The sequence below is a fragment of the Coregonus lavaretus genome (genome assembly GCF_964263955.1).
Source record: "Coregonus lavaretus genome assembly, chromosome: 6".
In the NCBI taxonomy this organism is placed as follows: Eukaryota; Metazoa; Chordata; class Actinopteri; order Salmoniformes; family Salmonidae; genus Coregonus; species Coregonus lavaretus.
Genome location: NC_139993.1, coordinates 23,283,232 through 23,300,425, shown reverse-complemented (window position 1 = coordinate 23,300,425; position 17,194 = coordinate 23,283,232). Strand labels below are relative to the sequence as shown.

At 41.6% G+C, this 17,194-nt stretch overlaps 1 protein-coding gene across 1 annotated transcript; it reads right to left on the bottom strand.

The window, feature by feature from the left end:
* Positions 1–2,218: 2,218 nt before the first annotated feature.
* LOC311131245 (profilin-2-like) lies at positions 2,219–8,907 on the bottom strand. The gene is made up of 3 exons (XM_084164106.1): positions 8,613–8,907; positions 6,153–6,345; positions 2,219–3,981 (listed from the first exon to the last, which is right to left on the bottom strand). The coding sequence occupies exons 1-3, from the start codon at positions 8,739–8,741 to the stop codon at positions 3,884–3,886; spliced, it is 420 nt and encodes a 139-aa protein (XP_084020232.1). The 5' UTR covers positions 8,742–8,907; the 3' UTR covers positions 2,219–3,883.
* Positions 8,908–17,194: the final 8,287 nt, after the last annotated feature.

The window sequence follows — 17,194 nt, the reverse complement described above, 5'->3', positions numbered from 1 at the left end:
ACAGATGAAATAAGTTATAATTTACTTCACAGGATGGTGAAAGTGCACAGTGATCTTGATGCTCCTTTCCAATAAATATCGAGGGTCTGATTCGGGTGACATGATCAATGCTTTACTGCCGTTTGACAAATACAAATATTCTCACTTATCCATAATAATCTCATGTAGCCTACCCGCACAGTATCTGTGAGCTGTTGGCTAGAGCGTACATGCCAAGACCAGAGTAGGCATATTTGCTATTCAACCCAACAGTTTGTGACAAAACTAACGGTAGATTTAAAAATGCGATGGAAACATTTAACTTGATTTTCATTCGGTACATGAAAACTTAAGCGAAAAAGTACATAGTCTGCACTACGTCATCACTCACTGATTGTTATCTGCAACAAATCAGCTTGGTGGAAACACCACTGGTGGGAAAATGTGCATATTTTCTTTAGGTAGATTTGAGAATATTCGCAGTAAAATATAAAATCACCAATAGGATGGAAACATGGCTATAGTTGAAGACTTCATATAAGTGCTTTGAAATAGCTTAGGAACTGTGCACACTTTGGGAGGCGTGTGGCCACTTGGACAAACCAGTCAGTGCTCTCATTGAAACCCTTGTAATTTTTTTCGTCTTATGTTACTGAATGTATCCAGAGTATTTTCTACCTTCGTGGTCAACAAATGCGGCGAAAAGTACAGTAAATGTAAAATGCACAAAATCAGTGTTTGGATTCAGTCGTGTCAGTTGAATTGTTGTGTACCCACTCACCTTTGGTCTAATCATTTTCCCATTAGCTCCAAACTGTTCCCTTTCAATCGCTACCATGGTTATGCATATGCTTTTCATATTTCTTCTGTAAAACTAGAGGCCAACCGATAGGTTAGTCAGATGTATTTTTGGGGGACAAAAACGTACCGATATAGCTGCCAATATACTGTTTTAATCAGGAAATAAAAACACTTTCCCACACTGAATTCTCATAAAATTGCCATCCAAAAGAGCAATTGTCCAATAACTATACTTAAAATGTTGATTTCATACATTGTGACAATGACATGAGAATGGCAGCAAGCATTCAGATAAGCATGAGATTCCCTTCCACCCCCATCCTATTTATTGAATACCGGTGGAATTGTCAGCCAATACCGATATAGCGGTAAAAAGCCAATATCGGTTGATATCGGTCGGGCTCTACAAGAAACAGTTTAAATTTAGCCCTATCCATATAGGCCAATTCCCACAAGTGTAAAGGAACACTGAAGCAATTAAATCACTTTCCAGTTGTTGCAGTGATACTCTTAATTCCCCGAGTTCGGTTACTTCTACAGAAACCAAGACATTAACTAAATGCATTTACCATCAGGTTACGTCTTGAAATATCAAGTCTACTACAAAGAAAAACGGTGATAATATATTGGGACCCTTCTATACATGGTGAAGGGATGAAGAGGCACCTACCCTGAATTAGGCCGGGATACAATCCGACCACAGGTTGTGAAGTGTCTTAAAGAAAAATGTTCCCGCTTTCACAGTAAACGCTGCTTGTTGGCTCAATCGGAAATTTCCTTTAGAAGCTGTATTGTCGACAATTGAATCCCGGCCTGTGTCTAGTATAACACCTATGTTTAATGATTGTGAATTGTTGCTTCCCCAATTCTATGCTGATACAAAAGATTCAGACCTAAGCCAAATGTTTCAGTCCCATCTAGCCCAGTGGTTTTCAAACCTCTCCTTGGGGACCCCCAGCCATTCCATGTGTTTGAACTATTTGAGCTAGCACACCAGATTCAACTTGTCAACTAATTACCAAGCCCTTGATTAGGTGATCAAGTTAAGGGCTACAGCAACATTTTGAAACTTCTGGGGGTCCCCGAGGAGAGGTTTGAAAGCCACTGATCTAGCCAATAAACACCCACTGTCAAGGAAATGCACATTTTAGTAGCTACATACCATCAGGCCGTGGGGGTTCCCAGGCCTAATTTTGCCACACTGACTAGGCCAACATCCTTGCACCTTTCTACAAAAGGAACATTTCCACCATGTTTACCGGCAACATACCTTTAAAGATTAACAAAGAGCATCCCAGTTGAACTATTTATCTCCAGGCCAGGATAGTAGGAGAACCTCCTGACCTATTCCAGTTTAATAAAAACTCTGGCTCAGAAACAATTTCCTACAAAGCAGAGTACATTTCAACTTGAAAAGCAAGAAAGCACACACAACCGATCTGGTTGGAATAAATTTATTTGATCGGTCTGTAAACAAGGTGATAAATCAATTTATGGCATTTCTTGGTTTATGCATATGAAATCAGATGTGTTAGAGACTATCCCAGGTGTAAGAAAGAGGTGTAGGGGAAAAAACAAAAATGAGCAAATAAGATTTTACTTAGTACACATATCCCACAAGGCCTGAACATTGGAGCAGATGCTAAAACATCCCTAAAAAGAAGTGCCAATGAAATGACCCCTTACTGAGCAGCAGTTAAAATCCAGATCTCTACATTATGGCACAGATACCCATGTTTTTTATTTTAGGTTTCCACAAGACAACCAAAGTGTTCTTATTCCAACCAATCCCATCTCCCATTAAATTGAGTGTCATTTCTACTGTAAGTTATTTTCAATTGGAGATTACATCAAGTACCGGGCTTGAACAGTTTGATACCACATCTTAGTTGATGACTAGAGAACAAGGCAATTTATTCCACAGTTTTGTTTCTTTACACAGCATGGGTTTACAAATGCAGTAATTCATTTCTTTTATTTATATATAAAAAAAATAAAAAAAAACAACCCCCCCCCGCAGATTTATCTGGTGTCATGTGATAGTGTGGTTTTATAGTAGTATTGTTTTGCCTTCAGCAGAAAGATGAGGCTAGCAGTCATCCTTCACAATGATTTAGCTAGAGCAACTGTATAAAACACCCAAGCTGCAACAAAAGTTGGTCCTATGAAAAATTCTAACTGGACACACTCCAGATCGTTATGCAGGGATATCTACTGTCCAAAATGGCAGCCTTAAAAATAAAAAATATATTACAGGAGCTGGCAAACAATAGTTTAAGTGCCTGAGCCATTGCAACGATGGAATGTCCATGATGGGGTTCATGTAGTCATGAAGAGGGCGTGGGAGGAGATTCTACCTGCATCAATACTGATTTTTCCATTTGATTCAATCAATACCAAAACAGATAGGGGGCCCCCCCCCCTTAAAACCCCCATCTGGGAGAGGGGCTACGGAGGACTTTAAGGTGTAGTGGTTGAAGGAGTATGCCTCCTGAGTACTGATGGAGTGTCACCTCCTATGAACAAACAGGATGGGAAAGAGGGAGGGAAGGAGGAACGGACATTTGGCAGGAGTTACGGGGCACGTGAGAGACGGAACGACAGTATTTCAGTAGGCTCAAAGATATGCATGCAGTTTCCCCTCCCAGACATGCTCTAGAAAAGGAAGACAATATGAGCTTGATTACCGCTCAAGTGCTCCAAAAGGCATCAGCTGCTCAACGGTCTGAACTACCGGGCACCATCATATGAAATCTCAGTTTAATTTAGGTTTCCTTCACTTTAGAGTTTTCACTGAGAATTGGCTAGAATGGTGCAGGTCTTTATAAGTACAGATTTGTCACAATGTCCTGTTAACAACATGCTCATCTTTAACTATGGTGCAACAGTAGTGCTAGAATGGGATAGAGTACACAGTGTGAATGCATAAAGATGACTGGAAAGGACAAGAGAAAAGGGGATAAAAAAAAAAAAAATGGAACAAAAAAATGGGAGGGGGCAGAGGGGGGAGGGAGAAGAAAAAAAAGCAACTACCAACTGGAAGTACTGTGAAACGCAAGAGGGTGGTAAGGGTGAGCTGCTAGGTGGCTGGGCAGAGGCTGCTTTAGTATCCAGACTTCCTCAGGTAGTCAGCCATTGTATACGCTTTCTTGTTGAGCTGCCCTCCATGGACACCTTCCTTTCCCATGACTAAAACCAATGCTGGAGTACACAAGAAAAAAAACAAGAACAGAAATGAACAGACATGGTGGGGGGGGGATAAGAAACCACTTTTCCCCGCTAAACGTGGGGCTACATTGTTGACGTCAGGGTCTTAACCATGTGACCCTGCAGTGCCAATAACGCTTCCAGGACTAATTGTAATTTTAAATAGGACTGCTTGAAGGGAAATCTTAAAAGCAATTTCTCTTTTCTTTTTAAAGTTTTTTTGTGTGTGTTTTTCCCTTTAGTTCTCTCCTCAACTACTACACTTAGGCCAAGTCGAGACGAAACTAGAACCCTGAATCCCTTAAGTATTTTGCCATTGAGTATGCCTTCTTATTCAATCCGCCTCCATGGACCCCTTCTTTGCCCAATACAAGAACCAAGACTGAAAGAAAAGAGACAGAAGGGAAATTGAGAAAATGTGAAGTTAGATCATTTAATGTTAAAGAAATTGTCAAATCGAAACGAGAAGGTAACAGGGCGGGTTAGTATGAAGGAAGACATAGGAAGCTCACCAGAGGCCCCACCCATGGCCAATATGCAAGCATTCATTTTCTTATTATGGCTGCTGCCCTTGGACTGGGAGAAAGCTGTCACTAAAATTATGCAATAGTGCTGATGATTCAAGAAAGCCCATTAGCCTACAGTAAAATAGGCAAACCCCCATCTATCCTACTCTTCTGAAATAAGAGGAGGAATGTCTGAATCGTCCCCTTATGTTAACAAAGCCCATAAATTGCTTTTTTACACTCTGAAGCTATGACAACCGCACCAATTGCTCCATTCTAAAATGGTGTAAAAGGTGGCAATGACAAGTTCTGTAAATCAGAAACAAAACACTGGTCTAAGCCTACCCTTTACTTTATCCACTACTTAGCTATAGGAGCCTACATGACATGCCAGCAGCAGGGAGGAATAGGAAAGTGAATGCTTCACTCACTACCACCAACACTAATGCAGTACACATGCAGAGTCGGCATGCTTGTAGTACCTCTCCTCAATACATATGAACAGCAGCAAAATCCTATCAGAGAGGAAATGCCTAAATTGGCAGGGACTACGCTTAACATGTGATGGGGAATAACCTGAAATTGACACTTAAGAGTTGATGTGAGGGGAAAAGTGCATCAATTACAGAGGGATAGGCATGCAATTCAAGGTGGATTCGATTAGGAGGAAGACCAGAAGAGTGAACCCAGAAAAGGTTGCCCAGCTTGCCCTGTGACAGAAATCCTCCCACCTGTGTATTGCAAGTAGGAGTGTCATGGACTTAAAGCTGCTAGGGACGTAGGAGAATAGGGACCATAAAGGCAAAATGAACATTGGCACAACTCACAGGCATCTTGTCTTTCAAATGGCAGGGCATCTCCCCTTCAATTGGGTGGCCCAACAAGATTTTGGTGGATCATTTGGCTGGCTAGCAGTTGTTCAAATATTGTCCCTGAATCAGATCTGATGCAAAACGAACACCTCTTCTTTAAAACATTGGTATTGGTACTTGATTGGCTTCAACCTGAAAAATACTTGAAATTGAACTTTGAAGTCCATTATACTGAACCCTCTTTTCCCATACATAATAGTTGAGATAATAAAATCATTGAGGTTCTGTCTGTGCTTAAAAGGAAAATTACATTCAAAAAACATGTTGATACATGTTTCATTAGTCCACTGTTTGGAATGTCAGTAATCAAGTTTAGGATACAGAACTTTCAAAATACAGAGAGTGTCAATCTGCATTTTCAAAGTTCTACATCTTACACTTGATTGCTGACATGCAAAACATTTAAGACCGTATCAACAGTGGACTAATGAAACAAATACCAAAAAGGCATTTGAGTGGAATAACATAACTACATCAATCTATCAATTAGATTACAATAAACTTTTCAATTGTATTATATCCCTTTCTACTATTTTAAAACCCCCATCTAGGGACTGATGCTGCAAATTAGCATAAGCTAACGCATGACGGTGCAATGCATTTGTTGATATAATGTGTCAGATTTAATTGTATCTGTCCCTTAACAAATAAATAATATATTGAGGAAAGGTGAATACCAGTATATTGTACATGCACAGCAAACTATAATTACAACCAAACTAAACCTCTGCACTACATATAGCCTTAAATGTTTGAGTGAGCAGTGAAGAAATGGGACAGACATTACCTTTGCCGGCTTTGCCTATGGAAACGTTGTATGTGGGCTCTCCTCCTTGACTCTTTGTCCTGATGTCCATTGTCCAGTCCCCATCAGAGTGGAGGCTGTCTCTGATGACGGAGCACTTCTTTTGGCCTAGGGTCAGCCCGCCGCAGAAGAAAGCTTCTCGGTCCTTTCCTACTATGACGTCGATTTCTTCAACCTACAGATGAGATTGAGGGACAAATGTCAAGCATGTGAAGTTTGAAAGTCATTCAATTTCATATGCATAAAAATTACATTTGTCATTACACTACTGATAACATAATAGAAAATGTGACAGCTTGATTCTTCTCTCCAACACTCTCCAATGTCTAAAACAGCAAGACTCAAAGATGTATGAAAATTCAAAAAACTTCAGAGGGAGCATTATTTGGCAGTCAGAATTATTTTTAAATAAATGGGGGGGAAATGTAATCACTGTTGGGGTAACTAGGCAATTTAAGAAGTATTGCAGTTCACATTTGTCCTACCAGGCAGAAAGGAACAAACGCTGAAAAATAGTTTAGGGTACTGTGTGATATAGAGATTAAGTATAACCCATCTCGGCTTTCATAGGCCAGTGTCCACATTCAACTCTATAGACCATTGATTGCACCCTTTAAACTCATGTGTTCAGTGTACAAATTAAATATGATCCAATATTCAGTTCAATTTGGTTTTTGCAATACATAGGCATTGCTTGGCTGTCATGGTCAGGAGCTGATGCCTAGCTAGTCAGATTTCGTATAAAATAAGGTTCATGCCCATACAATTATTCAATGAAAGCAGACTGGTTTATTCTCAGGTTCCAAATTAAAATGATTGAGAACAAAAAGGCATGGCCCTCATACAGAAATTGCACAATCATACAACAGTCCCTTTCCTTTCGAAAAAAAAGACAAATGTGGCCAGCTAGTCAGCTATGCCATAACGCCTTGGCAAAGCTAGAAGCTGGCCTCCTCGTGGAAGTCTCTAGAACGCTAACGTTAGAGGCTAGTTCAAGCCAGAGTAAGGCTGTCCATAAAGGCAATACAGCAGGACAACTGACTTCACAGCTTGCCTACAACCTGTAACATTTGACTATAAGCCTAGCAGAGTAACTGCCAATTTATTCATGTCACAGCTATGAGAATGTGCCCAGAAATTGGTAACAAACAGCTAATGGTTAGATGTTTAACCCTAGCTTAGCAAAACCAAAGTAGCTAGCTAGAATACTGACAAGGAAGCATCTGACTGAAATAACCTCCAATGTTCGCACGGCCATTATGATACTGGGATCACTATTTAATCAGATTATGAATAATATCCTGTCGCAGTCCCACACTAGAAAGATAGTTAGCTAAAACATGCGTGTTTGTTATCGCGCTAACATGTAGCCAACTACGCGCCTGATGCAAACACTATCGAATAATTGTTCTGCACGCGCATGAATTGACACGCTTTAAACTGGTTTTGACAACACAAGCAACCCTAGCTAAATAGTTGATTTCGATGCTTGCTTGCTAGCTAACAAAATGGAGGTCCCACGAATGACTAGACTGATGCAATATGTAAAATAAACCTGCAGGCCAATTGGATGGTATACTATTGTACAACCAATTTGACTCGAGCTGGTGCATCCAATTCAGGTTCACATCCGATTAAATTGCGTAGACAGGAGAGGAAAAAAAGAATAAATGCAGAGTGGAGGCGCCATCTTGGGAAATCAAAAGGTGCGGGAGCGAGGACTTGATTCACAAATGTATCTGCGAATACCGCGGAGTGTACAAAGCAAATTGTGCATGTAACATATGCATGCAGCGTAATGAGCCACCAATTTTGGTTAATGACAGGCCTGATTTATGCCATTTTTCGCTCACGTCACCCCTCCCAACGCCCGCATTGCCGGCTAGACATAACGGTAAACGCTACATGTCGGGAAACCGGTCTCCATTTAACTTTCCCATATGCGGTATCAAGTTTCTGAAAGCACGGTTTTAATGTTTCATTTGCAAGTTCTAGTTGATGCCAGATAGTTATCAACACATTAGCCAGGCTAACTAAACGTGTTAGCCAGAAGCGGACTAACTGTTACCTCCTACACTTTCATGTTGAACAGTCAATGTTTAACAAACTCAAAAGGAACGCTTTAGACGTAGCGTAACACCATGACATCTTGAACTTGAATGTAGTTGTGGTTCTGAGCCTATGCACTTACATTTCAAATAAACATGTGCAAAAGTCTATAGCTGTACCGGAGAACACCGAATACCATGTGTGCTAACTAGCTCGCTAGTTTAGCCAACACTCAATGCCTGCCTTGAGCCTAACGTTACCTTATCATTCCATTCCGTCTAGGGCTTCCCCATTAGGCAAGGCCTTATTCCCATATTAAATTAACTAACAGCCTAAAATACCGGCATTTCCCTGTGTTTGTAGATAAGACTAATTATTTGATTATGTCCTTACCGTTATGTTAACAAATGTACCACCGGGAAACGATGCCCAGACATATTTGGCGTCCGTGTACCCAACAATGGCGGAGTCCTGGCAGCTTCCATCGGCCATCAGGTTATCCACGTAGCCTTGCCAGGACATACTTGCGTATTAGTTCAAATATGGAAAATCTTTAAAAATATATATTTGACGGGTACTCTCGAGCAACACCGAGGTTTCTGTAAGCTGTATTTTCGGTAATTCTGGGATCTCCGACAATTCCCCAGTTTCGTCACGACCCCGCTTTCTTCTGGGAATGGGCAGAGAAGAGAAGCCACTGCAATCCGGCAGCGCTGGGTGTAGTCCTTAAATAAATCACTCCGCGCAGTCGTTGTTAGGTTGAACTTCATAGCAAATCGTAGGTTGTCGCGGATGAATAAAATGGGTGTTACAGATCCAAAGAATGATTTGTACAGTGACCGTGTCTATTTTACGAACTTGTCAATATGCTGCTAACTACCATCGTTTGCATCTTATGTGATATTTTGCACAAGCAGTATGTTTCCGAATCGGTTAATGGTAGATTTATTTTGTCATATGACGTGTGCATAAATAGTCCTTATTTTCCCGCCACGATGTCATTTTACCCTATGAATCAAAGCTACGAAGTATCAGTCATTGGAAATTCTCTTCAATTGTGGATATCATCATCGCTCACCATCATCAGATTCAAGTGCAATAATTTGTTACACTTCTATTTATTGAAAGCATGCAAGAGGCACATTTTATTTTTGTGTTAGATTATATTCGTTCAGTTTAGAATGTTACTTATTTTACAACAAACAAGTCTGAGATCTTAATGACAGTTAAGAGAAACAAAACTAGCATATTTAGCACCACTTTGATTTTAAATTGTCAGTTTAGGGTTAATTGTCTCTTCAAATAAGCCTCCCTCTGTACCCCCCCCCCCCCCCCCCCCCCCCCCCCCCCCCCCCCCCACACACACATTATTAGAAAATAGAGGTTGCCATATAAACTGACATTCGTGAGACCTATCACAAGAAACTTGGTGTACAGAATAAATACACATATTGGTTACTTATTAACTCACTCAGGGTGTAACAGGAGTCGATATCTATTCATTTTGTTAATCGCCATATGCGGGGAACAGCATGATACTTTTGATTTTCTGCCTAGTTCTCTGAGAGAAACTGTATTTAGCATATAACAAAAAACGATCATATTGTGAGAAAGTGATTAACAGAGCAATGTCTTTCTAGCCCGGTCCCAGATCTGTTTGTGCTATCATGTCAACTGCTGGTCACTCATTGTCATGACAAGGAGTTGACGGTAGCACAAACAGATCTGGGACCAGGCTAACCTCTTTCCACATGCTCTCATCCTTCACTGGTTCTGTGTGTGATGTATCCCTGTAAAGCGCTAGTCACTCACTGAGAGGTTCACAGAGAAGGATGATTGTGGTCAATTGCACTTGCCTGGCCAGGATTCTTTAATTGGACAAGCAAGCTGCAGTCTCATCTGAAGGAGACAGAGAAACATTCCAACTTGCTCTCACAAAAATAATGTCATTTGGGAGTAGTCAGCCTTTTATTGCCCCAGAGAGGCAGACTGTGACCATTGTCTCTGTTTTACCTGGGAGGATTCATTCATCCCTTGGCCCTCTCTCTCTTTTGGCCTCTCAGTAGTAGCCTATTGTAACATAATTCCCACTGTAAGAATGGCTGAGTTATTACCAAAGAGTCTCCCATAACCCCTTGTAGAATTCATCCAATCTAAGCACCCTGAGAATTTGCATGATATTGCCATGTTGGGACTATTACTTCAGAGGTGTGGTTTGCTTTCTGAGTTCATTCACTTTTCACAGATTGATACGAAGGTTGTAAGTAATATGTTCAGGCCTATTCCTCAGAAAACCAGCATGTGTTCTATAAATACACACAACTTCCTCCTCTGACCTCCCAATTGAAAGAACCATAGTTATGTGACAGTCTTTGTTTTTCCATAAAGGTGCTGAGGAACATGGCAACATAGCAATATTCTCTAAGTAGATCAACTCAGGCCAGAGTACCTGGAATTTCACCTCACCTTATCTATTTGTTATCAAATAGCCAATCATAAAGAAGGTGAACTGTACAATAATTTTTTTTGTTAATCAGCTGACCACGCACATATCCGTCCCAATGTAGTTGGTTTCTAAGACAACCCTTGTTGTGTAGGGGTAGTTTGAACAACCAACTGAATGAGTCAGCCAGCCAAGGAGTCATGGACAGAAAGCTGACCCATTTTTATTTTTATTTTTACAGAGGGAACAACTCAGCAATAGTACTGCTGGCAAGGCAACCCTAATGGGTCACTCACCAATGTGTCATAGCACCGTGTATGTATAGTCCTATTGTATTGTCAAAGGCAGAAATATGCTTCTGCAGCTGCCATTACCATTACAGATTCTGGGCTCGGGAAGCTTATTCACTCTCTCTGTCATTCACTGGTGTACACTAATAACCTCAAATCAAATGTTGTTGGTCGCGTACACATATTTTGCAGATGTTATCGCGAGTGTAGCGAAATGCTTATGTTCTTAGCTCCAACAGTGTAGTAATACCTAACAATACAAAACAATACACGCAAATCCCAAAAACAAAAAGGAATTATGAAATATATAAATATTAAAACGAGTAATGTCAGAGTCCGGAATATAAATATATACAGTATGTACAGTGAGGGAAAAAAGTATTTGATCCCCTGCTGATTTTGTACGTTTGCCCACTGACAAAGAAATGATCAGTCTATAATTTTAATGGTAGGTTTATTTGAACAGTGAGAGGCAGAATAAAAACAAAAAAACCCAGAAAAACGCATGTCAAAAATGTTATAAATTGATTTGCATTTTAATGAGGGAAATAAGTATTTGACCCCCTCTCAATCAGAAAGATTTCTGGCTCCCAGGTGTCTTTTATAAAGGTAACGAGCTGAGATTAGGCGCACACTCTTAAAGGGAGTGCTCCTAATCTCAGCTTGTTACCTGTATAAAAGACACCTGTCCACAGAAGCAATCAATCAATCAGATTCCAAACTCTCCACCATGGCCAAGACCAAAGAGCTCTCCAAGGATGTCAGGGACAAGATTGTAGACCTACACAAGGCTGGAATGGGCTACAAGACCATCGCCAAGCAGCTTGGTGAGAAGGTGACAACAGTTGGTGCGATTATTCGCAAATGGAAGAAACACAAAATAACTGTCAATCTCCCTCGGCCTGGGGCTCTATGCAAGATCTCACCTCGTGGAGTTGCAATGATCATGAGAACGGTGAGGAATCAGCCCTAAACTACACGGGAGGATCTTGTCAATGATCTCAAGGCAGCTGGGACCATAGTCACCAAGAAAACAATTGGTAACGCACTACGCCGTGAAGGACTGAAATCCTGCAGTGCCCGCAAGGTCCCCCTGCTCAAGAAAGCACATATACAGGGCTGTCTGAAGTTTGCCAATGAACATCTGAATGATTCAGAGGAGAACTGAGTGAAAGTGTTGTGGTCAGATGAGACCAAAATGGAGCTCTTTGGCATCAACTCAACTCGCCGTGTTTGGAGGAGGAGGAATGCTGCCTATGACCCCAAGAACACCATCTCCACCGTCAAACATGGAGGTGGAAACAGTATGCTTTGGGGGTGTTTTTCTGCTAAGGGGACAGGACAACTTCACCGCATCAAAGGAACGATGGACGGGGCCATGTACTGTCAAATCTTGTGTGAGAACCTCCTTCCCTCAGCCAGGGCATTGAAAATGGGTCGTGGATGGGTATTCCAGCATGACAATGACCCAAAACACACGGCCAAGGCAACAAAGGAGTGGCTCAAGAAGAAGCACATTAAGGTCCTGGAGTGGCCTAGCCAGTCTCCAGAACTTAATCCAATAGAAAATCTGTGGAGGGAGCTGAAGGTTCAAGTTGCCAAACGTCAGCCTCGAAACCTTAATGACTTGGAGAAGATCTGCAAAGAGGAATGGGACAAAATCCCTCCTGAGATGTGTGCAAACCTGGTGGCCAACTACAAGAAACGTCTGACCTCTGTGATTGCCAACAAGGGTTTTGCCACCAAGTACTCAGTCATGTTTTGCAGAGGGGTCAAATACTTATTTCCCTTATTAAAATGCAAATCAATTTATAACATTTTTGACATGCGTTTTTCTGGATTTTTTTGTTGTTAATCTGTCTCTCACTGTTCAAATAAACCTACCATTAAAATTATAGACTGATCATTTCTTTGTCAGTGGGCAAACGTACAAAATCAGCAGGGGATCAAATACTTTTTTCCCTCACTGTATATGATATATGGTGGTCCTCTGTAGCTCAGCTGGTAGAGCACGGCGCTTGTAACGCCAAGGTAGTGGGTTCGATCCCCGGGACCACCCATACACAAAAAAATGTATGCACGCATGACTGTAAGTCGCTTTGGAAAAAAGCGTCTGCTAAATGGCATATTATTATTATTATTTATGATGGTGTGTATAGACATTATGGAGAGTATGTGAGTAGAAAAGTTGTGTACAGCAGTAGTTATATAGGATGAGCCTTGACTAGAATACAGTGTACTGGCAGGTAGCTTAGTGGTTAAGAGCGTTGTGCCAGTAACTGAAAGGTCGCTGGTTCTAATCCCCGAGCCGACTAGGTGAAAAATCTGTCGATGTGCCCTTGAGCAAGGCACTTAACCCTAATTGCTCCTGTAAGTCGCTCTGGATAAGAGCGTCTGCTAAATGACCAAAAAATACAAATGAAGTGGGTAAAACGGTATGTAAACATTATTAAAGTGCCCAATGACTATGTGCATGGGGCAGCAGTCTCTAAGGTACCGGGTGGTAGCTGGCTAGTAACAGGGACTAAAGTTCAGGGCATGGTACTGGGTGGAGGCTGGCTAGTGGTGACTATTTAATAGTCTGATGGCCTGGAGATAGAAGCTGTTTTTCAGTCTCTTGGTCCCAGCTTTGATGCACCTGTACAGTCTCCACCTTCTAGATGGTAGCGTGGTGAACAGGCCGTGGCTCGTTCACCCTGTGAGCATCAATCCACTACTTTGTCATGTATGGTTGGACCCACCCTGACTCTACACCACAAATCTCCTCTCTGCCAAGACAGGACCAAATATAGAGGCTGGTATGTGGGAATAGACTAGAGGAACAACAGTGGTTGGATCCCTAAAGATGACCCAGAAATTGCTAGAAATCTTAACCGTTCCAAGACCCCCTGCTATCATTGCACAATGCAGGGTCTGTCAAATCTTTGGCTAATTTGGGGAATCCCTATAATCTGGGAGGTCTTGTATTTCCCATGTGTGCTAATACAGGGGGAGACCCAGCTAGTACATAACGTTCTGAGTACCATATGTTTCTTAGAGCTTGGTGAGTGTGGTTGTACAATGGTTATTTTGCATACAACCTTCCCACAACTATTTGGAAATGGTGCAGGATAGTTGCTTGGCTTTGGAACATTCTCTGCACATTTAAGGAACTTGACCAAAAAAATGTTATTTTCCTGGTATTTAATTACTTTAACAGAACGTTTCCTAAAGGTTCAAACATGGTTACATTTAATTTCAATTTTGGTCATGTTCTAGAAACGTTCTCCAACTGGTTTGACTTTGGGAATGTTCTCAAATAGTTCAGAGTGTCACAAGTGTAGAGAGGAGTAGGCAGGAGGCAGTCGCAGGTTTAGAACTACTGAATTTATTAAAGCACCATAGCTTAAAGCGGGACGAAACCCACTGTGCAAAATATAAAGTACTCAGGAAATAGTAGGTGAGATTCCTCTCAGGAAAACAAGCGACATATACAATGACCGACAAAGACAAATGACAGAGGGAGTGTATATACAGTGATAGAGTGGGGATTGGAACCAGGTGTGTGTAATGATGATGAGACAAGTCCGGGGTTGATGGGTGAAGGTTCGGCAGTAGCTAGAAGGCTGGCGACGCCGAACGCCTGAGCTGGACAGGAGGGGGAACCAAAGCGAAGGCTGGTGTGACATAGAGAACATTAAGAAACAACATTCTTCTGTGGGAATTTTAGTACTTCAGCATAATGTTTCCTACAGGTTTCCTCATGGTTCTTTTAAATTTATGTTCTCAAATTGTGCCGAGAACGTTAAAGGCCATGTTGCAAGTTAAATTTGCCAATATAAATAGAATAAACACCCCTTGTAGAAGGCTATACACCCCCAAATTATTATTATTATTTTTTCATGGGCTGCTAAAGATTTCTTTTTGTGAAGAACGTGCGCTAGTAACGCCCCCTCAAGTGCATGACACAGCCTGTGATTTTACCTGTGACGTTCGTTCAAGGGAAGACTCTGGAGCTGACTGGGGACAACATAAAAATTTCTATTTTTTACGTGTACATGATTTTTGTTGGTAAAAGGTATAAACTTGGCATTGCTAGCTGGCTTCTGACTTATTCATGCTACTTTACTAGCAACTGGCAAGCTGTATCAGGCAGCTTTCATGCAAGGGGAAAACGAATAGCTATATTTGATAATCTATTCATTTGATTGATAAAAATGCCATTAGCTAGCTAGATTGAAACTGCTGGAAGAAGGTTAGCTAACGTTACCTAACTCCCACCATCACTCTGAGTTCACCACCTTAGCTAGCTAAGTGGACTTTGCTAGGTTTCAATAAAATAACCATATATATAGTGCCTTCTGAAAGTATTCAGACCCCTTGACTTTTTCCACATTTTGTTATGTTACAGACTTATTCTAAAATGGAATAAAAAAATAAAGAAATCCTCAATAATCTGCACACAATACCCCATAATGACAAAGTGAAAACAGGTTTTTATAAATTTTTGCAAATGTATAAAAAATAAAAACAGAAATACCTTATTTACGTAAGTATTCAGATCCTTTGCTATGAGACTCGAAATTGAGCTCAGGTGCATATGTTGGAAATTGTTTAGTGGACTATGAGATAAAACTGAGTTAATCATCAACATATAGTTAACATTCTTTGTGGCTAACTGAATTGGGTCATTTCACTGTGTGTGGGTAAAAGAGGGAATCTGACTCAGGGTCAAATTGCTCGCTTTTACTTAAATCCATGGCTGTCCTACCTTATCAGGGACTGAAACTAGCCTGTGGCCTTTTGTCTCTCTCCTCACACAAAGTGATAAAGAGCGGCGCCAGGGTTGAACAGAGTTTAAACTAAACATGAGTGTTTTTGAAAGATAAGGGATTGATTGAGTGTATTACTATTGATTCTGAACTGAATGAAAGTCGAATGTAGCTGCCACCATAGACAAAGGGAGTGGGCGGAGCAATAAAAGAGCGGGAAACTGAGAAGGGAGGGATTTAAAGCTAGGGTGTGTGGAGGGCACTATATAAGATGGAGGGAGAGAAGAAGAGGGGGCGCTACTCTGCAGACAGGCCTTGACTTTGTTGAAATTGTAATAAAGTCATTCTTAGTTCTACAAAAACTCTGGAAGTATTTTGATGTGTAATATAGTGATTATTTTCCACATCCTTGAGATGCTTCTGCAACTTCATTGGAATCCACATGTGGTAAATTCAAATGATTGGACATGATTTGGAAAGGAAACACACCGGTCTATATAAGGTCCCACAGTTGACAGTGCATGTCAGAGCAAAAACCAAATGATGAGGTCGAAGGAATTGTCCGTAGAGCACCGAGACAGGATTGTGTAGAGGCACAGATCTGGGGAAGGGTACCGAAAAAATTCTGTGGCATTGAAGGTCCCCAAGAACACAGTGGCCTCCGTCATTCTTAAATGGAAGAAGTTTGGAACCACCAAGACTCTTCCTAGAGCTGGCCACCCGGCCAAACTGAGCAATCGGGGGAGAAGGGCCTTGGTCAGGGAGGTGACCAAGAACCCGATGGTCACTCTGACAGAGCTCCAGAGTTCCTCTGTGGAGATGGGAGAACCTTCCAGAAGGACAACCATCTCTGCAGAACTCCACCAATCAGGCCTTTATGGTAGAGAGGCCAGACGGAAGCCACTCCTCAGTAAAAGGCACATGACAGTCCGCTTGGAGTTTGCCAAAAGGCACCTAAAGACTCTCAGACCATGAGAAACAAGATTATCTGGTCTGATGAAACCAAGATTGAACTCTTTGGCCTGAATGCCAAACGTCACGTCTGGAGGAAACCTGGCACCATCCCTACAGTGAAGCATGCTGGTGGCAGAATCATGCTGTGGGGATGTTTTTCAGCGGCAGAGGCTGGGAGACTAGTCAGGATCGAGGCAAAGATGAACGGCGCAAAGTACAGAGAGATCCTTGATGATAACCTGCTCCAGAGCTCTCAGGACCTCAGACTGGGGCGAATGTTCACCTTCCAACAGGACAACGACCCTAAGCATACAGCCAAGACAACACAGGAGTGGATTCGAGACAAGTCTCTGAATGTCCTTGAGTGGCCCAGCCAGAGCCCGGACTTAAACCTGATCGAACATCTCTGGAGAGACCTGAAAATAGCTGTGCAGCAACACTCCCCATCCAACCTGACAGAGCTTGAGAGGATCTGCAGAGAAGAATGGGAGAAACTCCCCAAATACAGGTGTGCCAAGCTTGTAGTGTCATACCCAA

Coding starts and splice junctions, on each gene's coding strand:
- LOC311131245 (XM_084164106.1), bottom strand. CDS start 8,741: ATGTCCTGGCAAGGCTACGTGGATAACCTGATGGCCGATGGAAGCTGC. Junction 6,346..8,612: donor GTACATTTGTTAACATAACG/GTAAGGACATAA, acceptor TCTCATCTGTAG/GTTGAAGAAATCGACGTCAT. Junction 3,982..6,152: donor CATAGGCAAAGCCGGCAAAG/GTAATGTCTGTC, acceptor TGTGTACTCCAG/CATTGGTTTTAGTCATGGGA.